Source organism: Brassica rapa, chromosome A10, assembly GCF_000309985.2.
Source record: "Brassica rapa cultivar Chiifu-401-42 chromosome A10, CAAS_Brap_v3.01, whole genome shotgun sequence".
In the NCBI taxonomy this organism is placed as follows: Eukaryota; Viridiplantae; Streptophyta; class Magnoliopsida; order Brassicales; family Brassicaceae; genus Brassica; species Brassica rapa.
Window position 1 is genome coordinate 15,953,003 of NC_024804.2, and position 27,461 is coordinate 15,980,463.

General features: G+C 33.7%; 6 protein-coding genes and 1 non-coding gene across 8 annotated transcripts; 4 read left to right on the top strand and 3 right to left on the bottom strand.

The window, feature by feature from the left end:
• The first annotated feature begins 320 nt into the window (after positions 1 to 320).
• Positions 321 to 12,087, top strand: LOC103846270. Of its 2 annotated transcripts, XM_033281524.1 has the most exons (5): positions 321 to 481; positions 806 to 924; positions 5,268 to 8,264; positions 8,355 to 8,489; positions 8,571 to 12,087. In XM_033281524.1, the coding sequence occupies exons 3-5, from the start codon at positions 8,031 to 8,033 to the stop codon at positions 8,775 to 8,777; spliced, it is 576 nt and encodes a 191-aa protein (XP_033137415.1). In that variant the 5' UTR covers positions 321 to 481; positions 806 to 924; positions 5,268 to 8,030; the 3' UTR covers positions 8,778 to 12,087. The 2 variants fall into 2 exon arrangements, with proteins under 2 accessions (XP_033137415.1, XP_009121416.1); XM_009123168.3 differs by lacking the exon at positions 321 to 481 and having other exon boundaries at positions 488 to 924.
• On the top strand, positions 818 to 5,547 carry LOC103846269 (late embryogenesis abundant protein At5g17165). The gene is made up of 2 exons (XM_033282926.1): positions 818 to 924; positions 5,283 to 5,547. Exons 1-2 carry the CDS (start codon positions 818 to 820, stop codon positions 5,545 to 5,547), a joined length of 372 nt encoding a protein of 123 aa, XP_033138817.1.
• Positions 5,796 to 5,867, top strand: TRNAE-UUC. Its single transcript has one exon. It is a non-coding gene; the product is annotated as a tRNA-Glu (tRNA).
• Positions 9,182 to 9,994, bottom strand: LOC103847522 (dipeptidyl peptidase 1). The gene is made up of 3 exons (XM_009124616.2): positions 9,859 to 9,994; positions 9,644 to 9,730; positions 9,182 to 9,322 (listed from the first exon to the last, which is right to left on the bottom strand). The coding sequence occupies exons 1-3, from the start codon at positions 9,988 to 9,990 to the stop codon at positions 9,200 to 9,202; spliced, it is 342 nt and encodes a 113-aa protein (XP_009122864.1). The 5' UTR covers positions 9,991 to 9,994; the 3' UTR covers positions 9,182 to 9,199.
• Positions 12,088 to 16,034: 3,947 nt separating the features above from the next.
• On the top strand, positions 16,035 to 16,825 carry LOC103846275 (S-protein homolog 8). The gene has a single exon (XM_009123172.3). It carries the CDS (start codon positions 16,276 to 16,278, stop codon positions 16,699 to 16,701), a length of 426 nt encoding a protein of 141 aa, XP_009121420.1. The 5' UTR covers positions 16,035 to 16,275; the 3' UTR covers positions 16,702 to 16,825.
• Positions 16,826 to 16,897: 72 nt separating this feature from the next.
• On the bottom strand, positions 16,898 to 19,201 carry LOC103846274 (ADP-ribosylation factor). Its single transcript, XM_009123170.3, has 7 exons — positions 18,813 to 19,201; positions 18,521 to 18,611; positions 17,950 to 18,065; positions 17,700 to 17,759; positions 17,554 to 17,619; positions 17,250 to 17,451; positions 16,898 to 17,160 (listed from the first exon to the last, which is right to left on the bottom strand). Exons 1-6 carry the CDS (start codon positions 18,867 to 18,869, stop codon positions 17,263 to 17,265), a joined length of 579 nt encoding a protein of 192 aa, XP_009121418.1. The 5' UTR covers positions 18,870 to 19,201; the 3' UTR covers positions 16,898 to 17,160; positions 17,250 to 17,262.
• A 235-nt stretch (positions 19,202 to 19,436) lies between these two features.
• LOC103846276 (protein EXPORTIN 1A) lies at positions 19,437 to 27,377 on the bottom strand. Its single transcript, XM_009123173.3, has 32 exons — positions 27,062 to 27,377; positions 26,604 to 26,720; positions 26,261 to 26,353; positions 26,107 to 26,178; positions 25,869 to 25,976; positions 25,719 to 25,801; positions 25,443 to 25,581; positions 25,268 to 25,336; positions 25,108 to 25,185; positions 24,955 to 25,017; positions 24,816 to 24,860; positions 24,576 to 24,683; positions 24,344 to 24,442; positions 24,007 to 24,210; positions 23,793 to 23,852; positions 23,431 to 23,541; positions 23,063 to 23,160; positions 22,817 to 22,925; positions 22,601 to 22,666; positions 22,414 to 22,512; positions 22,254 to 22,334; positions 22,088 to 22,177; positions 21,863 to 21,948; positions 21,684 to 21,764; positions 21,418 to 21,600; positions 21,248 to 21,314; positions 20,932 to 21,042; positions 20,705 to 20,812; positions 20,476 to 20,613; positions 20,223 to 20,360; positions 20,031 to 20,135; positions 19,437 to 19,939 (listed from the first exon to the last, which is right to left on the bottom strand). The coding sequence occupies exons 1-32, from the start codon at positions 27,158 to 27,160 to the stop codon at positions 19,817 to 19,819; spliced, it is 3,231 nt and encodes a 1,076-aa protein (XP_009121421.2). The 5' UTR covers positions 27,161 to 27,377; the 3' UTR covers positions 19,437 to 19,816.
• Positions 27,378 to 27,461: the final 84 nt, after the last annotated feature.

Sequence of the window (27,461 nt, forward strand, 5' to 3'; positions counted from 1 at the left end):
CAACGAGTCTCTCACTTTACGACTGATGTTAAGATACCAAAGAAAGTAGAGACAAGCGTTCTTAGCTAAGAGATCCGGTGACTTTATCTAAACTTCATTGTTGTAGCTCTTCAACATATCCAAAGCTTGAGGATCCTTCATCGCTTGAATAATTAAGATCCTAGAATTACCCTTGAGTATGACCTCACCAATATTGTCTACATCAAGAGGCAAAATAACATCTTATCACCAAACCATTTAACAACATCCACTAAATCTCACAATTATCCTATATATCATGCCATGAACTACTCCTTTAAAGCATTGTATTCAAACCACTCCTTTAAATCCATCATAGTTTTTTTTTTTAAATCTATAATCTGTGTTGAGCTGCTTCATTCGTAATGGAGTAACAGAGATCGATCATTCTTTGAATTCCAAGTTCACCATATAATTTTAAGGCAAGATTCGAAGGCTATTATTCCTATCTTCACTACATCATGTAAATACATTTTCACATCTTTTATTGTTTACCATTAAAGCTGCTGACTCAAGCTGCTTATCATGAGCATCCTTTATTTGATAAGATGGGCCTAGTTCTTAAAAAGCGTCCATGTTCATGCTGTTCAACATGGTATAAACGGTGACGTTGGATCGGTGGTGAATTGACTAATTATATACTATTATTTGACGGAGCAACATGGGAATCGTTCTTTTGTCTCATTCCACACTTGTATAGTATTATAAAAACATACAAGTTGCAAGTATTCACCATTAATACTCATCCAAACACAACTCTCTCTCTCTCTCTCAATCTTGAGTACAGAAATAAAGTTGAATGGCAGCCAAATCCAAGACTCTTCAGGTGATCGGGAAGCACTTAGTTAACAGCCTCCGTTCATGCGCTTTCCCACGCGCCGTCGCATCTGATCTTTCCGTTTCTCGGTACCTCTTCATTTCTCTCTCAATCTTTCTGCCTTTGATATTTTTTGAAAGGATAGAAATAGAAAACAAAACATGGACGGAGAGTAAATAAGATATACAGGTTGACTATATTATTGTGTTATCTATCACGTATATATATGAATCATATATAGGAGATGTTGATATTTTACTTCCTACTGTAATTTGTCCAAATCAAAACAAAACCTTGCTTCATAAACAAAACCAACTAAAACGAGTGTAACACACATTCAAAAGGAACTCAAGAAGAACTTCATATATATGCCTTCTTTTTATTTATTACAGTCCCCTATTGTCTTGCCTAAATTGTGGGCTTTTCAAGATTTTAAATCAAATCATCATATCATAGATCCGACATCTGCAGACAACTATATACTGTAGCTGCAAAACAAATTAAAATGTTTATTTTTCAAAAAAGTTGAAATGTTACAAAAAAAAATCTTAAAATTTTGAAAATGCAAAAGGAAACATCAGTGAATAATTAATTAGTTTTAGACTTTTAGTTTTAGACTTTTAGTTTTAGGGAGATGTATTTCTTACATAGAAGCACAGACACTGTAGTCGGATATGGCATATCCAATTGGATAATATCAAAAAGGTTCCATTCACAATATGACATGTGTCATTATTCCATTCATATTGGAGAAGGTCAAGTGATAAAGATAAATCTAAGAGACTGTCGTCACTTATTTTATGCGTTGATTTATCAGCATTTTAAAAGAGAAAGTCATCATAAAAAAATCGAATATGTAGAACTTCAGTCGTTCGTTCGCCTCTAGACATTAATTTATTTATCATGTATCTGCGACATCATTTTATACTACATCGTGCAAAAGATTGGATATTGATATCTTATTCAAAAATTAAATACGAATGAACCTTGGTTGACCATTAATCTCCTAAATTTAAATGGTATCTTACTCGCCCATCTTTCTAACTATAAGTATAGAAAAACTGAAAGACATTTTTTGTTGCCAATTTTCGTGGCACTAATTAAAGGTATCTAATCTTCTTGGTGTAAGGACCATGTTTGTTTTTGATGTTTATAAGTGAATACTATTTTGAAAATGAATGTACTTTTTGCTCAACTACTGATATTTCCTAAAAATTTAAGGTAGGAAATGATTTTTAAAAACACCTCAGGAATTTTCGAATTATATTTTCTACGAAACCACACCTCATGAATCTAGAAATGCATGTACAATTTAATCCTCCTATTAGCTATAGCTCTAAACACGTTTGATCGAACATCATCGCTCAAGGAAATTTCAAAGAAGAAGGTTAAGTGGCCTTATCCCTATATATATATTATGATTAATGTGAAGTACATCCGTTTAACATTCGTACCAAAACAATGTGATCTAGCTACATCCATGCTAAACGATTATGAGTAAGTTGTCGGTGTAGAATTATGTTTATGTTCTTACTAATAACCTATTCTTGAGGTTTCATGGTCGGCACAAAATGTTAGTCGGTTTTGGATTATTGTATATATAGAAGTTAAAAATCTGCAGAGGAATGCATAATGAGAGCTAGGAACGATATCGTTCAGACTTCAGATAATGGATATATGGCTAGTCTATATAAATGAAAGAACTGCATAGGGTAGGGTTTTCAATAGCCATTTATTTTCCAGACCAAACTTTTCAACAAAAGGTTATACTATCCATAAGAAAATTCCAAACACAAAAGCTAACTCGGTGGAATTGAATGAACATAATCACCAAACTTATATATATATATATATATATATAAATATATGTTTACAATTTTAAAGTAAAAATAAAATAGTTTAACTGAAGAATAGTATAGGGTTGGTAATCGAGAGTACTAAATAGATGTATCGGTGGGGTGATCTAATCGTTTTTCTTGTTATATATATGCACGTACGTGGTTGTATATTATATTCAACTAGGATAAGACCCGCGCCTTGCGCGGGATTAAGTTATTATTTTTATTATATTTTAGAGAATGAAACAATAGTTTGGCTTCATTTGGATTACGGGTGTTCAATCCGGATATCGGGTTAGTTTCGGTTCGGTTCGGTTTTTTTCGGTATTTGGTTAGTAAAATATAACTACTATTCTAAATCCATATTTACTTTGACTTTAGTCTTTCACATACTTTTGAAAGATTTCAACTCGACGACTAAATTGATCAGCCAATCTTGTTGCTTTAAATCATTAGTGTTTATATATATATATATATTATTTAGTTTGAATATTTATTAAATAAAAATTCATATGCGTTATATTTTATGATTATTTGTAACTTATTATAACAAAAAAATAATCTATTGATCACAAAATTTTCAGAGTGGGAATATTCAAATTTCTAATAATATATAGACGTTTTGAAAAATTCAAATATAACATATAAGAAAAAATATAAATGTTTTTATTATATATTTAATGTGATTTTTTAATATCTTTCAATAATATACAATTAAAAAAAAAGAACTAAGATACCAAAATTGTTATCAAATATTTATTATTCATAATAATTAATTTTCATATATACGTTAATCATATTAGGTAATTTCGTAGCTTCTAATAAAGGAAAGTGCAAAAAAAATTTTGGTAGATTATTTATCAATTCGATAGTTAGTTTAATAAAAATATAATATAAGTCAAGATGGACCAACCTATTTTTCTAAGAATAGTGTATTTTATATAGTCATTTATTAAATGAGAATTTATAATCATACATTTTATGATCATTCATATCATTTTATAACTGAATATTTAAATCATCGATAACAAAATTTTCAATGTGAAATCGTTAATAAGTTTATAATTTATAAATGTTTTTGAAAATTCATTGAAAGTTTAAATATTAAAATATTTATGTAATCTTATGGTATATAGTATAATCTATATATATATATATATAAATATATGTTTTATTATTAAATGATATTTTTTACTCATATGGTTTTAAAATAATGTGTATCTTCTTATAATATTAAATAAAAGTTCATATTAATACAATTTTATGATCATTTGTAACTTATTATGACAAAAAAAAATCTATTGATCACAAAATTTTCAGAGTGGGGATCTTCAAATTTCTAATAATTTATAGACGTTTTGAAAAATTCAAAATATAACATATAAGAAAAATTAAAAATGTTTTTATTATATATTTAATGTGATTTTTAAATATATTTTAATAATATAAAATTAAAAAAAGAACTAAGATACAAAAGTTGTTATCAAATATTTATTATTCATTATTATTAATTTTCATATATACGTTAATCATATTAGGTAATTTCGTAGCTTTTATTTAAGGAAAGTGCAAAACATTTTTTGGTACGTTATTTATCAATTCGATAGTTAGTTAATAAAAAGTGTAATATAAGTTAAGATGGACCAACCTATTTTTCTAGAAATAGTATATTTTGTATAGTTATTTATTAAATAAGAATTTATAATCATACGGTTCTATGATCGTTCATATCGTTTTATAACAAAATATTTAAATCATCGATAACAAAATTTTCAATCTGAAATCTTTAATAAGTTTATAATTTATAAATGTTCTTGAAAATTCATTGAAAGTTTTAATATTAAAATATTTATGTAATCTTATGGTATATAGTGTTTAATATATATATATATATATATATATATATATATATATATATATATATTTATTTTATTATTAAATGATATTTTTTACTCATATGGTTTTAAAATCATGTGTATCTTCTTATAATAAAAATGTTAAACCATTGATCATTAATTTTTAACATAATAATTTTAATAGTTTTAGTCATTTATTGTCGTTTTTAAAAATTCAAAATATAACATATACGAAAAAATCTAAATTTTATTTTTATAGCTAATTTGATTGTTTAATTTATTTTAATAATATAAAATTAAACAAAAAAATGATGGAGGAGATATACATTGTTATCAAATCTTTATTATTAAACTCATTAATTGTCATATATATATTAGTCATTTATGGTAATTCCGTAGGTTTTATTTAAGGAAAGAAAATATCATATCATATCATTATATCATATAGTTTGATCAACTTATGTATCTAACAACATATAAAAATCGAATGTGGACCTACTTATTTTTCAATTGAATGTAATTGACTACCTAATTGAGTGCCACCTATGCATTGGGGCCTCTTTTAATTAATACAAAATTGAGGTTACATCTTTTCAAATGTTCCTCAATTAATATATAAGGGATGTCTCACTTAACGAACAAGGGAACTCACATTCAAACTTTCATCTAAAATCCAAAAGATATGTATACATGGAAGACACCCACATTACCACTAAATCAATTGTTGTCTCCTCTTAGTGTATTGCTTAACAGGAATGGTCACACATCAGCGTATGATAAGAACGTAGAGGAAGAATTGCAACCGAGTAAAGTGCCTGATGAATTGATAAAGTCCGAGTCTGACAAATATTGGTCTCCTCATCCTCAGACCGGTGTCTTTGGACCTTCCTCATCCTCCACCACCGACATGGCCGACGAGAAGCTTTCTCGCGGTAGTCAAGAGGACTCCGGAATGGAGGAGAAAGCTTGGTTCCGTCCAACAAGCCTCGAGGATTTTGACAAGACTCACCACTCCTAGCAAACAAACTCTTTCCTTTATGTTATGTGTGTTTCCGGAGTGTTGTACTAAAATTTGACGTCGAATTATTATGTTGCAATAGCAGCCTAAACTTTCGGTGTTATGATGTTATATGAATGTGATTTGTTGTTGTAACGTTTGTTGGACAAATTGGCCCTCTTTAGAGAATGATGTTAATCAACCACAAGCGAGTAGCTAATTGAAGTTATAAACGAGTGAATATCACCCTAACAATTGAGTATACAAAATCCGATGTCGTCCAGCGGTTAGGATATCTGGCTTTCACCCAGGAGACCCGGGTTCGATTCCCGGCATCGGAGCTTTTTATAAAATATCAGAAAACGAAGACTATGCAATTTACGCTTTTAGATGGGCTTTACAGTTCATGGCCCATAACTAAATGCTAAGTAACTGTATTTTTCCGGTATCCTTTTTGGGAATATTACTTGCATTTTATGGCAGATACAATATTAGTAACGAGGCGGGAGTTTACCTCCATGTCTGTGTTGTTAGATCACTATTCTGATTTGTGTTTAAGCCATCTTCGTCATTGTTTGTGGTTTCGTTGAACGCACATAGATTCTGTTCTCTTACTCAATATGCATTTGCAGGAGTTTCACCACTAATGCTTTGTTTATGTGATTCTTTTTTTTTTGTTTTATAATTTTACAGGTTGACGGTTTTGAAGAATACTTGAATCGGTCAGACTCCAATGTTCTTCAGTCGCCAACCAGTGTAGCAAAGCTGCCTCCAAATACGGCAGTTAGAACAACTCGAAGGAAGACATCAGTAAAAGCTGAACCTCAGCCATCATCGTCACAGTTGGTGAACCGTTCTTGTCGTTTGGCGAGCAAGAAGTCTCTTGATGGAGAAATGGACCAAGAAAATGTTGCTCAAGAAGCTAAGACCAACAATGTCAAGTTTGAAGCCAATGTGGCTAAAACTCATGCAGCACGGAGCACAAGGAAAGCTCCAGGAGCTACTTCTTGTAGCAGCAAAGTTTTGGAGAGTAAGAAGGGTGAATTGGTTCAGTCGGCGTACAACACAAGGAGATCAGCCAGGCTGCTAGAGAAATGTATGGCTGACCTGAGTTTGAAGACTACAGAAACTTTGGGTAAACCTGAGAATATTGAAAAAACAGAACAAAAAGTATCTGCACAGGAGAATAGTCCAGCTGGTTAGTTAGATACAATGCCTTTTCTCTCTTGCAATGCTTCTGATCAGGTGAACTGGTTGGTATATAATGCGTTTTGAATACAATCTCAAATTAAGAGTATCTCCAAAAGTAACTTTAAAACTTCAAATATAAGGTTTTATGTACTCCAAGAGCAACCTCAAAACCTCAAATTATAAGGTTTTGTACAGTAAAATCTCAAATATAAAATTTTACTATACAAAAGCTTATATTTGAGGTTTCATATTTTGTTGGTCCTTGTACTTGTATGTCTTTTGAATAGTCTTGACAATTTTTTTGTTTATCATTTTAGTCTATACAATTTTATATCTTCTATATATTTTATATATATATATATACATTTATTAATTTAAATAAATATATGATCATTTATCACTTCAAGATGCACTAATTAATCATATATTGGAGAATTATTGAAATAATACTAATGAATAATTATGTATTTTAAGAAAATGATTTCGTTTCTAAGTCTTTTATTTATATGTAATTTGCTATTATAATGTAATAGTTTATTAATCAATATTTTTTATAATATTTTTATTGTATGTTTTTAGTTGTTATAAAAGTTTATGTTTTATTTGATTTTTTCAAAAGTAAAAAATATAATGTAAAAATCTAAAACTTATAAGGTTCGTTTTATAGTTTACCACCGGAGAAGAGCACATTCAAACCTCAAATATAAGGTTCAACAAACCTTAAATATAAGAGCACCATTAGTGGGAAATATCTTTCCTAGAGTACCTCAACCATATTTTATTATAATCATCAGTTATAAGTTTAATTAAATTTTAATTTTAGAAAAACATAAACCACTTAAATATTGACACCTGAAACCAAAATCTTTTACATTGTTTTGAACGCTTCTTCCGGCAGAGATGTCTTGCAAGTTTTCTGTCACTCTTCCTTATTTTTTTATTTTTATTTATTATTGTAATGCGTAGAGACTGTGAAAGAGACTCCCACTGCACCTGCCCTAAAGTTGCTCTCGGAGATGCTCTAAAGAACAAAAACTAGGAAAGATCTTCAATAGGTTCGGTCTCGATAACTCGAAAATCGAAATTCACTGTGGATGAAAAGAACTGTGTTTGGTATAACGCAAGCTCCGTGTATTTGCCATGAACTGAAGGAAGTGAATTGAGGAATGTTAGTAGTCTGGGCCGTAGGCCTAACAGAGAATTGCATAATGGTAGCTATAAACTTTTTGCATTTATCCACGGGATATATATACCAGTTAGAATTTATCTAAATTGTGTTTGGAGGTTCTAGGGTTTCTTAGTTACTTCACGACATGACCGAACAGCAGTCTTCGCCGCCCATGAAAATCCAGGACGTGGATGAGGAGGAAGACGACAGATATAGTGATACACATGACCCGTATCCACTGGATCCTATGCCCGAGTGGGACGTGGACAGCTACGAAGGTCGTGAGTATGAATCAGATCCAGATCATCGTGAGCTTTTCTCTGACGAGGAACGTTATGAGCAATACCGTCTCGACAAACGTAAGGCTTTCCATAGTAAGGTAATGGTTTTTTCTTCTTCTTCTTATTCATTTCCATCGGTTTTTACAGCAATTAAGGTTATAGGCTTATTTACTTGTTCTGGAATTTAGGGTTTCATCTATATACCTCTTAGCGGAAGCTACCCAATTAAAGATCTGGAGGAGATAGGGTATGACAACAAGACTAATCGGGAGAAAATGACAAATCTTACTAACTTGTGTATTAAGAAACTCAACGAGACAAAGGTAATTAGTGAACTAGGCACTAAACTGATGAACGATAAATATTTCATTGGGTTGATCGGGATTTTTACTTTCCATTCATAGGGAAAAACAGTTGAATTTGTTCATATAGTGAGAGTTTTTAAACGTTGGGCGGCTGCATGGAAATCTTCCATAACGTTTATGGCTCGGGAGTCTCCTAATGGACCTCTTGTAGAGTACCAGGCCAAGGTGGTGACATTTCCAGGGGACAGTAAAGCTCCTATTCCCATCCTCTGCAGACCAAGTCCTATAGACACTCACCTATATTGATCAGTGTTTGCAAATTGGTATATTTGTATTGTGATGTAAAATGTGTCGACTTCTAGCCTCAGTCACTGTTTCTTTATTTTTATGAACCTATATGGCAGTGTTTGTTTGTGTAAGCTATATGACGTTTGGTAGAATCATTCAGGCTATACTGAATTTTTATATATGCTATCTACTTTTCTAATTTGTGCAGAGTCCTAATTAAAAACGATGACAAGGTCTAAACTTTAAGAATAGACTGAGTAGCATATCTTTTCCATTTTTATTATAATAATAAGATAAAATATGATCATCACGCAGACAAAGTTTGAGTAGTTAAGATTATATATCCATGAATTGAAAAGAAAACCACCACAGTAAGAAGATAATTAAAATATGTAAAAAGAACAACTATAATAGGTCCAATTTAACGATCCATATCAGAACTACTTCACCAATTCACCAACGTAAAAGATAGGGCATGTCTTTTCGATGATGATCCTTCCATACCCATTGATACCCCAGATCGTACCCCATGTGTTTTGCACAATGAAAAACAGCTTGTTATCCTTTTTTTTTTTTTTTTTTTTTTTGCTAAACTGTGAATATCATAAAATGAAAGTTTAGGGTTACAAGAGCCTAAGAGTGTTACCTTGGCAAAAAAGAAATAAAAAACAAGGTATACACATGATTGTTAGATCAGAAAGTTGCAACTATCTAATCCAAATTTGCATAAGAGTAGTGAATTTCCTCCTATGTCTTCTCGCACTGATGGCATTACGGATATCCCTATCTATGGTGGCGAATGTTGTCTGCTGCGGGGAGAATCCAGTGAGATGAACTGCCGAGTTGCGCTGTCTCCAGATATTGTAGATCATGGACTGAGTCGCTAGCTTGATATCCTTTGTCCTCCCATGACCAACGATGATCAAAGGGTGCCTGTTCATCCCTTCTCGCGGTTCATGCACGATGTAGATCTCCTATTTTATGTATGCCCACATAAATAAATTAGTTTTGTAATTATTGTCATCTTTGGCCTATTGTAAAACATAAATCACTACTTCACTTACATTTTTTTTTTTTTTTTGAAACACTCTTCACTTACATTCTTAAGTTCACGAAACTTGTCATCTACATCAACACTAATCCCGATAAGACCGTGAGGGACCAGTAGTCCTTTGATGTCTGCAGGAGTCGCGTTGGGTTTGGTAAGAAATATCGCCTTGAGTTTATTCATCTGCAAATCAATATAATGTCACAATAGTAAGTCAAAACTTATACTTACTAAGCGACTTACTTAGGAGACACATATTTTATTAGACAAACATATCTGTATAGTGGATTTACATAAGAATTTAATTTACTTTAGTTTATATACCTGTGTTCCATAGTCTCTTTCGATTCCCACATTGAGAATGTAATCAATGGCCCTTTTTAAAGAAGAAATTTCTTCTTTAGTTTCTTTTGGGCCCCTGGTTCCTTTGCTTCATTCATCCCCAATATCACATATTTGACAAGAGATTTGATTGACAAATATGTTTGCTGAGCAACTACACTTAGATCATCCGCAATGGAAATCCTTAAGGAGGAATCCTTAGAGAAAAAATAATTAAATAATCGGTAGATCCCATCAAAAGTTAAGGATTCAATCCTTAAAATTCTTAAATAAGGACTCTTTCTTAGAGCAACATTATCGGACAAAAGTCCTTAGAATCTTTTTTCTTTTTTTTTTAATTTTTTTTTTCTTTTAAGTTAACCAATCGCGGGCCACCACGTGTCGTGGGGCCCGCAAACAGTGCAGAGGACGCATCAAGGACGTTCCTTATTTAACGACTTCTCTCCTTTGTCCCTTCTTGGTTTTGCCAAATTGTGGTCCCCCCTCCCCTAAGGACACCAACAAGGACGACCGATAATGTTGGTCTTAGTGAATCTTTGTACTATTTGCGGGTCCCGACGACATGTAGCGACCCGCGATTGGTTAATATTTATTTTTTTATCTAAAAAAGAAAAAAAAATAATAATACATACAAAATCAAAATACACTTTATTTAAGGACTCCTCTTTGAGTAACACCATTGCGGGTGCTCTTATATCTTTGTTGTGGAAGAACTGCAAAATTCTAACTAAAGCCCAAGCCCAGCAATCATCTACAATTACAACACATATAATACATGCTTATTAGTTATGTAGTTTCAGTCTCAAACATCCCTTAATCACATAAGTATACATATTATTAACAAATTTTTATTATTTAAAATCATTAATTGTCATATATATCTTAATCACATTAGGTAATTCCGTAAGTTTTATTTAAGAAAAGAATATATAATAATTTCAATTTGATAAATGAATGATCTATAATGAATATACTAAATAATATAACATTCACTGACAATTTAATTTTGGATTAACAAAATTCTCAACTGATTCTCAAGCCGTCACGTAAGCAAAATTAGCATTCTAATTATGTGACAACTCAACATAAAACTTTTTTAATTAGTACAAATTACATTTTATAAATTTTTCAATGTTTCACTATTAATATATAAGAGATTTATCATACATTATATGTGTGGAAAAGAAAGCACAATCAGGCCATTAATGCAGGTAGAAAATGCGGAATTGACCGTTGACTTGTAAAAAATGCAGAATTGACCATTGACTTGTAGAAAATGCGGAATTGACCATTGACTTCCTTTTCATATTATGGTTAATATATTACTCGTTTTAAGAAGATGCAAAAAGGGAGCAAAACTGAATGCATGAACGTTAATTATTTAGTGAATCACTTTTGAAAAGTCGAGAGTTCATATCTTTTAATATATACCACCCTAAAGATATAGAACAAATCAATAATCAAAACAATGAAACGCATCTCTTGCTTTTTGATTGTCATTGCATTGTGTGCTGAGTTGAGTAACGGAGCGTTGTTTCCGAAGGACTCTGTACATTTTAACAACTCTCTTCAACCAAACAACATTCTCAAGGTCCATTGTATCACGGACGAACAGGATCTAGGCGATCATTTGTTGAATCCTGGACAAACCTATGATTTCAGTTTTCATGAAAGTATTTTCAGGACTGAAGTCAATTGTGGCTTATGGCAGGGACCTGGTTTCAAGTACTATGCATTGTTTAGGGCATATGATGGTGGTATCATTCTCCATTTTGGTAAGAACAACTTTTGGGATGCAAGAGAAGATGGTATATATTTCACACATGATTCAACTCCTCCCACATTAAAGTACAGGTGGGCAGCCCATGTCCTTACACCAACTCATTAAAATTGGAAATAAATATATGTAACCCAACAAAATAAAGTGGACTTTCGATCTCCCTTTTCTTATAACAATTAATAAACTTTTTTATAAATTTTGATAAGAAGAATTAAATATCCCTTATGTATTATTTTGAGAAACATTGTAACAGTTATGTTACGTAGGTATGAGCATTTTATCTGAAACCCATACCCGAACTTGATATCAAAAACCTGAACCGGAATCCAAACCACAGTAGTAAAATTAAGTTAGGAGAGATTGAATATCGGAATTTGAACGGGTAATATCCAAACCCGAATGAATATCTGAAGATAATCGTACTTATGTATAATTTACTCTATATTCCTAGTTTACTTCTCTTTTTTTATTTAAAATATTTATATTGATGCTGTACATGGCTCAACATCATATAATGTACATGTAATCGCGGATAAAATAATTTGTTACTCACTAAAATGCATTTAAAGACTAAGTATGATTAGTTGTAAGAAGTAAGCAAGAATGAATGAAAAAGTTGCTTGTTAAAGAAATCTCTTACCCAAATAAAAATAGAAGGAAAAAAAAAATAGATCAAAAGAATGTGTGAGTTCACAATACTTCACAAATCACAAGAGTTCAAGAAGCTCAAGACAAAGAGCAAAAGTTCAACATGGTATCAGAGCATACTTAGATGTGGAGGCTGTTCATGCAAAATATAAGAAGAAGAAGTGAAGGAATAATAGAAGTGAAAAATGTCGATAAACCTACAATCATCTCAACTAGTTGCTGACAGAACTATGAGTTCTGGGCAGCTCGAATGCAAAACACCTTGAAGAACAGAGAACCGTGAGAAGTTGTAAAAGATGGAGTTCTATATCCTCCATCAAAATCGACAGAGACACCAGGAGGAGACTATGCAAGGGGCAAGCTTAAAAGCAGTCAAAGACAAAGATATATCAGCTCTACAAATTATTCAATATGCTCAGAAATGTTGGCCTAGTCCCCAACATAGCCAAGAATATACTAAGCGTTTCTCAGATGTTTGAAAGCGGCTATGGTGTTACCTTCAAGGATAAAAAATGTATTATCCATGACAAATCGAGAAGAAAGATAGCTGATATTGGAATGGTTAAGAAAAGCTTCTGTCTTCACTTGGAGATATGCAAGCGACCAACCACAACCACCACTGATCCAAAGGCAAGTGAGGAAGTATGTATCCAAGGAGCTGGTTATGTTGAAGTATCAAAACTGCAATCATGGAAGATTGAAGAAGCTGTCAATGGTGAGAGGCAGAGAAAAACAGATTCTAACAAAGACAAAACAGATATCAAGAAAATCAAAGAAGTGGTTCAAGGAACCAGGATGAAGAACTTGGTGATCAAAGAGGACACCAACCAAAGAAAAGAAAGTGTATTTGAGAAATAAAAAGAGAAAAGACTGATTAGCAAATCAGTTGATCAACATTCAAAAAGAAAAAGATAAATAGTCACATGGAAAAGAAAAGATGGATCAAGCGCCAAAGCACAAAGGATTTAACTTTGGAAGTTTCAAGAAAGTGGACAAGTACAAGAGGAACTACCCATCAATGCATAAGATTCAACCACCAGGTGGGGAAGGAACAAGTGAGTTACGTGTGTGTGGCAAATCAACCACCAATGAGAAAGAAGAGAACGTCACTGCGACGTCAACAAAGGTTCTTATATCAGAGGCAAAAGTTGCAGGAAGCCTTTTGATATCAATTCAAAGTTGGAGAAGAAACCAAACCTATCAAGACTTAAAGTGCAAGTAAAACAGAGAAGTTGAACATGCCAAGGAGCTATGCATGTGTGTTGATGAGTCCTCCTCTAACAAACAGCAGAACAAGCAAAGAAGCTACTAAGGTAACTAACCTTAAAACTCTGACTTAGAACCTAGGCAACAATTCAAGAAATTAAGAGGGAGTGTTGAGAAATGATTCCTTGAGTAAAACCTGCAAATGAAAGAGTGAAAGACAGTGATAAGAATAAGAAAAACAAGCAAGAAGAAGTGGAAGAATAATCAAGTATCATGGATGAAGGAAGGAAGAAGAGAAGTCAAACTAAACAAGTTAAGAGTTAGTTGGTTAGTAAACTAACTAAGTTCAGATATGACTAGAGAGTTGGCAAGATAGATGTTAAGTAGTTTTTAGAATAGTGAAGCTTTGGAGTGTAAGAATGATCAAAAGACTAGAGGTATGGGTTATGTGTAAGTGAGTAACGAATCATGATTAGCGTGAGGAATAAGTCTACTATAAAGACTAAGTGTGATCAGTTGTAAGAAGTAAGCAAGAATGAATGAAAAGGTGGTTTGTTAAAGAAATCTCTACACAAATAAAAACAGAAAAATCCAGAGAAAAAGAGTGTGTGGGTTCACAATACTTTACAAGAGTTCAAGAAGGTCAAGACAAAGAGCAAATGTTCAATAGTTCTTGAGATCAAATAAGCCTAACCCTTCACATACTTCTCTCGGTGACATGCTCCTCTCTAGTATCCATCATGGGTTTAAAGTCAATAGAGTAATTAGCAAACATGGACCAGGGAATAGCCAAACAAAAGGAAATAAGAAGTAGGTTAAGGAACTATCCAGAGAGTTAACGAAATGTCTTTTGAACTGAAAAATAGTAGATAGAAACCTCCTACCATCATTTTGAGTTACACAAAATATTTTTATTTTATTTTATTTTTCTTGACAGCTAAAATAATTTAAGTTTTTCACGTGTTAAAATAAAATAAAAAATAATTCTACAATAATTATACAACCAATTATCTAAACCAATTAAAATGTTGATTTACATGTAAGAGATAATTTAGGTGACTTATAGATTAATTTTATTCAGTTATCCTTAAGTATTACAGTTTTCTAAAAATATAGTACTGACATTTTTTTAATCAAACTATTTGAAATTAAAGAATTAATTTAAAATTTTTCTAATTATTATTCAAAAGTTATATTGTAAACATAATATATATTTCTTCATATAATATTTCTACCACCAAAATCGTAGGCAAACATGTAGTTTAAAATATATTTTGATTCAAACTCATTATCTTTTTCAAATTTTTTTTTACAAAATTATATATTGTTCATAATATTACGAATTATTTTCTGATAGATCACTCATCAGTCCACTACTACTCTACCTTATCCATACTTAACTATGAAATTTTCTAATTTTTGTTTGGTCATAAATGAATAAATGATAATTTTATTAATTAGATTATTTTTGCATTTAATTGAAAACGAAATATAATTTTACATTTTTATAAAAAAAATTTAAGTTATTTTTGGCAACCCCAAAATAATATTCACATATTTGACAAAAAGTATAATTATGATAAATGAAGAAAAGTATATCGAAGTCATTAGTCAAACAGTAATAATTTAATATATTGAAAATGTATGGTTATGTATAGAAGCTTAGATGGTGTACACTGGAAATTTCAGTTTTATGATTATTTATTGAGGGGGTGTTAGTGGGGATGAGATTTATAATGAGTCTTAGAATTTCTAAGTCTAGTGTTATTGGTTTATAGATTCTCATATTCTCATTAAAATTTATTGTTATTAGTTTGATGATTCTATAATTCTATACAAAATCATTTGTTATTCAAAAAGTTTAGATTTTAATGATTCTACAAATTTATTAAAGTAAGTGTTATTGGGAGTTGAATTCTTATCATTTTAACTCACAAATTAAGATTTTGAGAATACTACATGTTTACCTTGAATTCTTAGAATCATTACATCACTTTATTTTCATAGATTTTCTCAATATACAAAATTCTCTACATCTCTTTCCAAATTTAACAAATCTCTCAACTTTTAAAATCAACAAACTCTATAGAAATCGAAGTCCCACTAACACCCCCTGAAGCTTTAAATGGTATAAATTTTCAACTTCTTTATTTTTAAGAAATTTTGCATTTATTTATGAATATAATTCCCAATAAAATAAATAATATTTATCATACATTATATGTATACGTGGAAAAGAAAACACAATCACGCCATTAATGCATGTAGAAAATGCGGAATTGACCATTGACTCCTTTTTCATATTACTCGTTTCAAGAAGATGCAAAAAGGGACAAAACTCTCTTTTTTTTTGCAACTGATTTTAAAAGGGACAAATTAAACTTAATGCATGAACGTTACTTCATGAAACACTTTTAAGAAGTCAAGAGTTTATATCTTCTTTCTAATATATACCAACTTTAAAATATAGAACAAATCAATAAATCAAAAGAATGACTCGCCGCCTCTCATGCTTTTTGATTATCATTGCATTGTGTGCTGAGTTGAGTAATGGAGCGGTTTTTCCGAAAGACTCTGTACATTTTAACAACTCTCTTCAACCAAACACCATTCTCAGGGTCCATTGTGTCTCCGACGAAGATGATCTAGGCGATCATTTCTTGAGTCATGGGCAAACCTATGATTTCAGTTTTTATGAAAGTATTTTCAAGACTGAAGTCATTTGTGGCTTATGGCAGGGACCTAGTTTCGAGTACTATGCATTGTTTAAGGCATATGAAGGTGGTGGTCTCATTGTCCATTATGGTAAGAAAAACTATTGGGATGCAAGAGAAGATGGTATATATTTCACACATGGTTTTTATCCTCCCAAATTAGAGTACAGGTGGTCAGCCTATTCCCTTGCACCATCTTATTAAAAATGGAAAGAAATATATGTAATCCCTCAAATGAAGTGGACTTTCGATCGCCTTTTTTCTTATAATAACAATGAAGACATTTTTATAAAAAAAAAATTAATAAGAAGACTTAAATATATAATCATTATTAAGTATCGTAATGATGTTTTCCTTATATATACAGCTTTGATGTTATATACTTGATATAAAAATAGAATAATGATTTCAAAAGAATGTTATAAACTAAATTTCAATCGGACAAAAGATGACCCAAAAAGGGAACGTTTAGAGATGAAACAAATTTCATCAAAAGAATATACAGTGAAAGCGCTCTCATGGCAGCATGATCCAAAATAAAATGGAAAAAAAAAGGTAGTCAAATTCAGTATATTGTAATGTTGGCACCATGAGAGGAGGATGATTCTTTCCCTAACAAAAGTATTTAGAGATTCTGATTTTTGTTGATAACTGCTTTACAACCTGCAAGGAGAAAAGACATCATTTTCAAGAACTCAAGGTCACTGAGACTGATTAGCTTGGTGGGTTCTCAGATTGTTTTCATATATTACCAGGTGAAAAGAGTTAGAACGAGGGTCCAACGGAGGTGAAACCAGCGGCTTTGACATCCTTAAGGGTAGATGATAACCAGTCCAAGCCTTCATAAAGCCCGTCCCCGCGAAGAGCACAAGTTCCTTGTATGTGCCACTTCCTGTTCTTGAGATCAAATAAACCTAACCCTTCACATACTTCTCTCGGTGACATGGCTCCTCTCTAACATTAAGCATGGATTAAATAAGTCTAATAGAGGAATTGATAAAACAAAGATCAGGGAATAACTAAACAAAAAGAAACAAGACTAGAGCTCGATGTTACCATGTCTTGTTTGTTTGCAAAGACGAGAATGATACTGTTGAGCATGAATGGGTCTTTTATGATCTCCTGAGGAAATAAGAGAGCAGGTTAAGTAACTATCCAGCTAATAATGTCTTCTGAAAAATCTAAGATAAAAAGAAAAGAACCTGAAATTCTTGTTTTGCTTTCACAAGCCTCTCTCGGTCCAAAGAATCTACCACGTATATCTGCAAGCAAGCGCATGTTAGAGTACACTTTAGACCATGGTCAGTTTACAAAGATCTCAAAGTTGAGCCAAGCAATATATATTATACTCTGCAAATATCATAATAACCAAAGATGAGAATAACATATGGCAAACATAGAGATTGGCAAAACAATCTGACTAAAACCAAAATGCCAAGAGAAGAAGCGTACAAGTCCATCAGTGTTGTTGAAGTAGTGCCTCCAAAGAGGTCTGAGTTTCTCTTGGCCACCAACATCCCAAACCGTGAACATCACATTCTTGTACTCAACTTTCTCAACGTTGAATCCTGCGTACCAAAGTTGAAAAGAGAAATGTACAAAGCAATGACCAAAAAAATGTATACCCTCATAGGAATCGATATAAGTAACACACCAAGTATCATCTATCATTCATAACTGCTTACATGGCACAAGAGAATTCACAAACATATATATTTGGCGGCATCGTTACAGAATGCTACAATCAAATGAGGGAGGAGAATATATCCATTCTGATCCAAACTTTCGTCTCATTAAAGCAAAAGCAGCTGTTTAATTACTAAATAACAATCAAATTTTTTGTTTGTAAGGCGTTAATAGAATGGATCTAACAATCTTCCACCAAAGATGTATCTAAAAACTTGTTCCAGAACCAAGGAATCGAATCAATCACACTAATTTTACAAACTGATGATGAGAAGAAGAGCTATTAAAGATCTGCAAAGTTGTTAAGAAACAGGCAGAGAGAGAGAGAGAGGTTTACCAATGGTGGGAACAGTAGAGAGAACTTCACCAATGTGAAGTTTGTAGAGAATAGTAGTTTTGCCAGCTGCATCCAGCCCCAGCATTACCACCTGCCATTTCACCATTTGAACATAGAGATTCAAAATATGTTTCTTCAAATTCTCTATTCAATCAATTATGTCACAGCAATTTGTTTATGTCACATATCAACGATAAAGAACACGAGATCCATCCGAAACAGCCCCAGGAAATAAAACAAACAATCCACATAACTGCAAAAAGTAAGGAAGCATGGAGAGATGAACCGTTACCCTCATCTCTTGATTGCCGAAGAATGTGTCGAATAGCTTACGAAATGCTTGTCCCATCGCTTCCTATACCAATCTCTTTTTTTTTTTTTTGTCTTTTGTGTTTCCTCTTGTTATGGAAGCAGAGGAGGAGGAGGACAGATGAAGGCGACGAAGATAGATTTGGAGGAGACGGTGACGAAATTTACAGAGAGAGAGAGAGAGAGAGAGAGAGATTCAAGGGAATGATGATTTACGCGTTCGGTCTAAAGGACTTCACGAACTAGTCCTCCCCCCACGGAATCTTTTTTTCAATTTGAATATTATTATTAGCCAACATTCATTCCTCTCACTATTTGCTGATTATGGGCCATAACTATTTATAAAGCTTGTGGGCTTTTCAACGTGGACCAAATGAACCACGACTTTTCCCTGCCAAATACAATAGTATACTATTATTTCATTTTCATTTTTCTTTTCTTTTTTGGTAATCTCTTTACACCAATTTTTAATAACTCATGAATGTTAACTACGTATGACAAAACCTCATGCTAATCTTCCTACGTAGCCCTTGTGATTTTCATACCACGGTCAGTCCACGCAGTTTGTCAACACTTTAAAAGTTAGACTGAGTTTTGACAAATAAAGAAAAAGAACACCTTTCTATTAATTAATAGCTAATAATAGAGATAAACAATGTCACTCGAGTAATTTAACAAAAAAAACACCCGAAAACTTGTCTAATATATTTAAAGCAAAGCAATAATCAGCCAACCATGTTACTAGAGAAGAGCCCTAACGTTTTTAAATCTATATTATAACCAATTAACTAACGAAAGACACCAGTTTACCCCCTAAAGATCTCTGTTTTCTTGGCTTCTCCAATCCTCAAAATCGAACTACCAAGGCTTCGAAAAAAAGGCAGAGCAGGGTGATGAAAACAACGTCTCTTCTCAACTCTCCACTCATTCCAAAACCTATGAAAATGGTAAAGCTTTCTTCACTTGTTGCAGCCTTCTTGTTTTTGCTTAGGAGTCAACCATCTCGTCTTGAATCTCGTTAGGAGCAACAAGGCCAGGGATCGAAAGCATTCTTTGACGCTCTTGCTCTCTCTGCGCTGCTGCTTCCTCAGCATACAGATCTTTGTTATCCTGAAAGTTGATTTAATATTCCACCCTATTAGTTTCGATTTCTTAAAAGCAATTGAATGAAAAGATTCGTCAAAGAAGAGTTAATAGTAACCTGAGCGGAAAATTCCTTGGACTGTACAAGGAAGTCACGTATGTTTTTCTTAAATTCGGACGGGTCATTTCTCGACTCGTAAAGTCTATTAACAAATTGTGTGACCTGTATGTAAATCAAATGATTATTCAATATCAGACTTTGAGAAAGAAGAAGAATCAAAATGAAACTGGTTTTAGTTTTTCTACTTACCTCTGCAGCAGTCATGTTGGGGAATGAAGAGCTCAACAGCTTAATAGTGTATTCACGAACAAAGACGGCATTGTTCGGATACGGGTGAGGTACAGTTGCAACATCCCACAAAGGTTCCGTTAAAGCACCGCTCTCAGCCTTTAAATTTATAATCAAACAAACGTCTAAGCTTATATACAACCTACCCATTTCTAAGCATACTTAAAAAGGCCAACAATAAGATTAAAGATGGGAGAGAAGAGACTGTTTTTACCAGGCAAAACAGATGCTGCAGCACCAACACATGCAGCTTGAAACCAGGCTTATGAAATGTATCAGTCAAAACAGCAAATATTTCTTGCTCGATTTGTACGAAGTACGACCGGAAGAATTGATTACAAAACGCAGAGTGCTGTCACAATCAGAGGTAAATGTTAGACACCAAGGAACTAAATATATATAGCACAACCACAGAGTAAAAACAAGGGAAACAAACACCAAACCTGAAAGTTCTTCAGCATCTCAAGCAAAAGATTAAGCCCAGTTTCAGCGATATTTCTCTCAGTATGTCTAAATGCCCAGATAATGGAATCCATCACTAGCTTCAGTTGCTGATGCAAAATGACAAAGACAGTAAGTAAGATATTAATGAGACAAGACTTAGAAATAATGCCATATCTCCTTAAATCACACTAAGGAAACAAATATATGCAAGAATATATTCACCAACCTGACTCGACAACTTTATCAGGGCCGGGAAACAAAATGTAGCAATAGCACGGAGTAATGAGAAAAACTTGAGCCGATGTTCGGGATAATCTTCGAAGTTCTTAGTTATCATCTGCAAAAGAAGATTAAAAAATAAACTCCAATCACATATTGCACCTCCCACTTCCAATTAAAAATCAAATCTAAGGTAGGTGAAAACAGGATTAACTTCTCAACCTAAACTACATCAAGTCTTTCACTAGTCACCACAATGAAAGTACCATGTCTCCTCGTTTAAAAAGGCTGTCATGTGAGTAACAAAGAAATAATCCTATTACCTCCAATGTACACTGGAATACAGCTTCAAATATGTTTGGCACGTCATCTAGCATTGTTGCCTTGTACCTGAGAAGTAAAGTTTGGAATCAAATCTTGTAGCAATCCAGAATTACGCAGATGGTAGACATCTTTAATTACTACGGCACGCATTAACCAATAAGAGGCATACTTGTTTATAATCGTTGCAAAAAGTGAAAGAACTTCTGATTCCCTAGCATCAGGCACATTCCTTGCATAGTCAGCAAGTACATATTCCATCATTGGAGACACAAATTGTTTCCCTATGTGCGGTTGGTCTTCAGCTTTGTCTAGAAAGGTTTCTATCAGCTTTAGGGTTTCCCTCTTAACAGATCTGTACAGCAAAGCATTACAATATATATTACTCAAATAGTGGGCATAAAGAATTGTGTATGTGATGCATACAACAAAACATACCGTAAGAGTTTTACAAATGATGTCTTCGAAGCATATGGCCCCCCATTTGTAATGCTGGTTGACACAAGCTCACTGTACATTCTGGTGCAGCCATGAAGAAAATAAACTGAGCCCCCAACTGAAGTAACACAAGGAATACTGTAACTATTAGAGGCTATAATGATGTATCATGAATTTACCTGTACACATTCAACATATCCATGAATATCAATGAGATTTGGGATAAGAAGAACGTTCCTAGGGAAGTAGCAGCACTAGTGTTGGTCTGCATGGAAAAACACATGGTAATAGTTATACCTTGCAATAAAATCATTTTTCTAAACACCAGCAGACGCAGAAACTCGACTATTAAGATGCCATGATGATATAAAAATGCACTATGAGGAATAGGTAAGAAATCAGACCTGTAGAATATTAAGCACTGTACGTATCACATCTGGATCCTTGAGGAATTCTACACTCTGGCGTGCCTGTCCTATGATTTCTGCCCATTTCTACATCATAAAACTAAACAGCTTTAGCCACCTACATAAACAAAAGTTTAGTAGCCACATTTTTTAATTAACATACCTGGTTTGGAAGTGCCATCAACCTCTGTAAATATTCATCTCTCTTCTGAGGATCTGATTCTGCCTGGATCATACTACCAACCTGGAGACAGGAAAACCATGAAATCCCAACAGAGAAATAGCTCTAATTGGCAAAGTAGAAACGCATCTGAAAAACTTACAGACTCATAAAATGAGTGAATTTGATGAGGCTCAAGATCTTGAACAGTAGCTGCAAGGCCAGATAGAAGTTCAGATACAAATGGTTCAGTCTCTCCAACCTGGAAGCATAATGAACTATATAACTAGGAGCTCATTTAGCAGACAATGGAAGGATAAGAAAGGTGAAATGAACATAGCGATACAAACCTGAACAATAACAAATTTACGCTTGCACTTCTGAACAATTTTCAAAAATGTATCACAGGCCATGTCCTGGAAGGAAAATAAACATTAGGGTCAGAAAAGAGCCAGATTCTAGCTTGGGCAGATATGAATCTTATTCTCGGACTTTAAACAGCAAATAAAAAAATTCCAGACGAATAACTAACTGTATCTCAGATATTATGAAGTTTGGAGGGCTACCTGAACACCAGGATGTGTCTCGTGCATGAATTCAAACAGCTTATTGACGACTGTCTTTAGAAATTTCCAATGTGCCCTTAAGAACCTTGGATATTGGCCGACGACATACCTGCAACAATGCCAAAGCAGAATCTTTCAGTTTAGTATGCATAACTCTGATGCAGCCATGAAAGATCGAATAAACAACATAACAGAAGTACAACAACCCAGGAAGAAATTCAACAAAATAAGAAGGACCAAACTTACATGATGTTGCTAGCAATGACAGCTTTATTGTCTTTTCCCTTGGTAATCTCACATAAATTCAACAAATCGCGAATGACCATCACCAAAAATCTATTTTCCTGAAAAAATAAAACATGTAGCTTAATTCATTCGTTGGCACAGAATCGAAAGGTTGAACACACCGTCTCAGAACACAATAAGAAGCAATCAAGCACATACTGATAAATGTGTGGGGCTATAATGAGTGAAAACAATCAAGATTAAATTCAAAAAAATGCCAATCTTTTGAATAAGTTATCTTCAAAGCGAATAAGGTATACTAGCTAATAGATGGAAGAACTGCATCAACAACAATTTCCATTTTTGTGAAAAAATAGAAGGCTGTGTACCTGATCTTCTGCCATAGATCCAGAAATAGACCCAATAGCCCAGCACAGTGTATTCAAATTGTTCCATGCCCATTCCTCCCCGCTTAATTGTTTGTTTAGCTTCCTCAACATCTTTTAAAGGGACAATCAGAAGTTCACATCAGTAACAGTATGAAACAGACTAAAAGGTGATTAGATGAAACTCGTACCTAAAAACTTCCCCACGTTAAAATTGCTAAATTTAGGGTACTACTGATTGTTTCCCCACGAAATAAGACAATACTCTTCCAATAAACACATATTCGATCATAAACCCCTAACCCCACAATATAAATCACAAAGCGAATATGCTTAGACCAGTATCATCATAGTTAACACTGTACCTGCTTCTCGGTATCATCATGATCAAGGTGTGAGAGGTAGATTAATGTCTCCCGCATTATCTGCAATTAATGGAACAATAAATTAATGGAAAAACATCAAAGAGGTACAGTGACGAGTAGGATTTAGACAATTTCCCTGAATTCATAGCACTAACTGGGTATATATATAACCTCCCTAAAGAAAAGTAATATGACCTGGACTAGAAATCAGTACCTTATACTGGACAAGAACATCATTGTCCTTCATAGTTTCACGAACTATGTTACCATTTTCATCTTCAACAATAAGCACTTCTTCAGGCTTTGCCATGCGGTTAATCATTAACCCTCTTAATTTGGACATTGGGTTAGAATAAAGTTGACGCCGCTGCATGACTTTAGAGCCAAGGCCATCAACCATACCAGGAGCGAAAGACATCTGGAAATATGCAAGCCAAACGTTATAACCCAAATAAAGTAAGGAGTTAAACTAATATACAATATACATCTATAGTATCAACCTTATGTAAGAATATAAAAAACGATCCGTTTTAGTCAAGGAATCATCCTACCTGCAATCCCATCATGTTCACAGTTGCCGCAGGGTTATCAGAATTATGATGCGCATCAAACAGCTCCGAAACCAACAAGTTCCAGTAGTCCAAACAAACCTGCTCAGTCCACACGCAAGTAGAATTCGTCATGTTTCAGATGGGTGAAAAGCGCATGAGAGGATTACTAAGGGGAAAACAAAATATACAACTGTTTTAACATCAACAATATTGGCAACAGCAATTTACAAACCTTAAATACTTCAGTGTCATCAACATATGATATATTGATGAGATATTCGAGACCCGCAAGTAATAAGGTAACAAATTCTGGCGTTGACTCCAAGACCCGTATATGAAACTGCATATAAAGTGGAAATAGATGAGGAGTGCTAGAAGCATTAAAACAAAACCGTGAACCATCATTATACTTATCCAGAATTCCAGTAGCCCAAATACTAGATATATATCTCAAACAAAGAAAAAGATTTACCTTGAAAAACGAAGTGAAAAAAAGTGCCAGGTTCTGGATAAATGCCTAAAGGTGACAAAAACACACATACAGTTATAACCTTGATAAATTATTCAAGTCAGAGGGCTGCCTCGAAACCAAGTGCACAGAAAACACTTACTTCTTCTTCACCACTTCCGTTTGAATATGCCTCAGGGATATTTGTATTCGGTGGGAGAATTGTCTGCAAACAAGAGAACAAGTGAAGAGCATCAGGCCAGAACAAAAAGATAATAATATAAATAAAAGCAAAACATGAAAATAACTAAGATACCTGAAGCTGCCCTATAAAAATGGTGTACATCTTGATATATTGGGCATTGTAGAAGTCTCCGAAATTGAGAGCTGCAACCTAGCAGACAAATTCAAGCCAATAGATAAATAACAGATTCAAATGACAACAAGAAAATTAACAACAAAAAAAACAGAAGTACCTCGGTCAGACATTGTAGAGTGAGGTTCCTGTATGCTGGCACAGGAAAAAATTTAAGAAGTGTCTCAAGCTGTAAACAACCGGAACAGATATCAGAACAACATAATTGTGGTACCGATTAACATCAATCTTGATTTTATTATCTCTATCTTATTTTAACATATTAAGTATATTACCAAAGGAGACTCAAAAATGTAGCCCAGCGGAATCCATGAAAGATATGCATGCAACGCAGACAGTGTTGAACGTACAAGATCCTGTCTTTGAGAAGCTGAGAGGACATATAGGCATAACTCGTGAATGAGTTTAAACTCGCTGCACACAGAAAAAGCACCAACAGGCAAATAAATGATAGTTCTTAACCAACATATACAATATACTTAAATAGAGTTGGAATAATAAGAATTTCACAAAATTTAGATATAAGATTCTTAAAAAAAAGGCTGACGTGCCTGTTTAGAGACTGTTTCAGCTCTTTAATCTTCTGCTGAGTCATTTCTCCTCTTGAGAAATCGAAAACCTCTTCACTCAGGAGCTAGCAAAAGAAAAAATGTTATTGTTTCCAGCTAGAGCTGATTACAAAATCAGGTAAAGATGCTTACTTTCAAAATGATCATGCAGTTTTCGCAGATAGTTTCACTAGTTTTAGCAGCCGCAACTAGATCAGGAATGAAGCTTGTCCACTTTGCCGGCCAATCATGCTTCACTATCTGTTCATATATCACAATATATTAATTTACGCCATGAGATAGAATGGTCAATGGGGTGGAATGAGCTTTGGGTTGGAACCAAATACGTAAGCGTTAGCTACTAAACCAAATAGACTAAGTATGCAGATACCTGAACCAGGATGACATTTAATTTGTTGACATAGAGCCTCTCCGATCTGAAAGACGCTTCATTACTCGAAAGCTGCAAGGCAACATCATTGTCAAAGCAGTTCGCTTCCTAGTTTTATCTAGACAACAAACCTAAGTCCTCCAAAAGTGTATACCTGTACAATGACCTCCGAGATGTAATTCTTCATTCCATCTCGTTGTTCAACAGGAAGTGCATTCCATCTGTACTTTATAACACCTTCTAAAACCTGGGAACGAATCACAAAAAAGAAAATAAAAAAGTATTTAGAGAGTTAATTTCATATCCTATGAGAAAAATGCTGAAAGCAATGCGTAGTATGATCAACTAATGCCAGAGCCTAACAACTTGATTGTTCGCAACTGAATTTTTAATGGTTTGGAATAAAACAGCAACCATCATATAGGATTACGCCAAGGAAAGATCAGAAGATGAGCATGTATAACTAAAGTAATAAATACAAGAATGATGAAACTCACCTGAAGAGCAAAAAACTTGGTATCCATGCTCTTTGTGTTCTGCAGAATGTGAACAACTTGGAGCCACATATCAGGATTAGCTTGCAAATCCCGCAAAATCTGATCGGCAGCAGCTCTCTGTACACGTTTGAAAACAATGCTCGATTAATTCAAGCTAAAAAAAACTCAGATGCAAAATGAGTTGAATATTGACATTGACGCATAACTAACGGATTCATTCATCAAAAAAATTACACAGCCATACAAGCTTTCACTCCTCAAGTGTTGCTATTAAATAGAAGATACAGTACAGTACTAAAAGATTAGCAAACTCGGATTCCTTGAAACGCTGTAGAAGCACGATTCAATTTGCCCCCAAAAGAAGCGTTATACAACGACACAGTCCTAGAGACTCCTACTCGTTTCTCCAATTCAATGTTCCAAGTCCAAAAAACAAAACGCAGAGAAAATTGAACAACCTCTTCCTTAGATCCGGTGACGAAGAAGGCGGCAACAGTGGCGTCGAGCACAGCGACGTCAATCGGCTGGCTCAAGTCTCTTAGCTTCTCGGCCGCCATGGCGGAGAGATGAGCAAAGTCGCAGTAGAGTCCCTCGATTGAGTGTGAGTAGTGAAGGAGACGAAAACCCTAGGGGAGAGATAAAATCTAGAGAGAGAGAGAAAAAGAGAGTGTTTCACTGTGCGGAGAAGGAGATTTATAGAGAGAGAGAGGGGGAGCGTTCTCGAAGACAGCTTAAGATTGACGCAGGGGACGGGAACAGAGTAGTGACTTTGAATTTTTGTTTTCATCTTCTTTCCTTACTATTTATTTATTTGTTTTTTTTCATCCCGTACATGTCTATTAATTAATTAAGTTTCCT

Bases quoted from the DNA above. Each gene is read 5' to 3' on its own strand.
- LOC103846269 (XM_033282926.1), top strand. From the start codon at position 818: ATGGCAGCCAAATCCAAGACTCTTCAGGTGATCGGGAAGCACTTAGTT. The intron at 925-5,282 runs GTACCTCTTCAT...ATTGCTTAACAG, and splicing joins TCTGATCTTTCCGTTTCTCG to GAATGGTCACACATCAGCGT.
- LOC103846270 (XM_033281524.1), top strand. From the start codon at position 8,031: ATGACCGAACAGCAGTCTTCGCCGCCCATGAAAATCCAGGACGTGGAT. The intron at 8,265-8,354 runs GTAATGGTTTTT...TCTGGAATTTAG, and splicing joins GTAAGGCTTTCCATAGTAAG to GGTTTCATCTATATACCTCT. The intron at 8,490-8,570 runs GTAATTAGTGAA...TTCCATTCATAG, and splicing joins AGAAACTCAACGAGACAAAG to GGAAAAACAGTTGAATTTGT.
- LOC103847522 (XM_009124616.2), bottom strand. From the start codon at position 9,990: ATGAATAAACTCAAGGCGATATTTCTTACCAAACCCAACGCGACTCCT. The intron at 9,731-9,858 runs GTAAGTGAAGAG...ATAAAATAGGAG, and splicing joins AGTTTCGTGAACTTAAGAAT to ATCTACATCGTGCATGAACC. The intron at 9,323-9,643 runs GCGACTCAGTCC...AAAAAAAAAAAG, and splicing joins GGACAAAGGATATCAAGCTA to GATAACAAGCTGTTTTTCAT.
- LOC103846274 (XM_009123170.3), bottom strand. From the start codon at position 18,869: ATGGGACAAGCATTTCGTAAGCTATTCGACACATTCTTCGGCAATCAA. The intron at 18,612-18,812 runs GTAACGGTTCAT...GTGAAATGGCAG, and splicing joins TCGGCAATCAAGAGATGAGG to GTGGTAATGCTGGGGCTGGA. The intron at 17,452-17,553 runs GTAACATCGAGC...GCTTAATGTTAG, and splicing joins TTGCAAACAAACAAGACATG to AGAGGAGCCATGTCACCGAG.
- LOC103846275 (XM_009123172.3), top strand. From the start codon at position 16,276: ATGACTCGCCGCCTCTCATGCTTTTTGATTATCATTGCATTGTGTGCT.
- LOC103846276 (XM_009123173.3), bottom strand. From the start codon at position 27,160: ATGGCGGCCGAGAAGCTAAGAGACTTGAGCCAGCCGATTGACGTCGCT. The intron at 22,667-22,816 runs GTAGCCCTCCAA...TTTTCCTTCCAG, and splicing joins AGACACATCCTGGTGTTCAG to GACATGGCCTGTGATACATT. The intron at 20,614-20,704 runs GTTTGGTGTTTG...TGATTGTGACAG, and splicing joins AGATGCTGAAGAACTTTCAG to CACTCTGCGTTTTGTAATCA.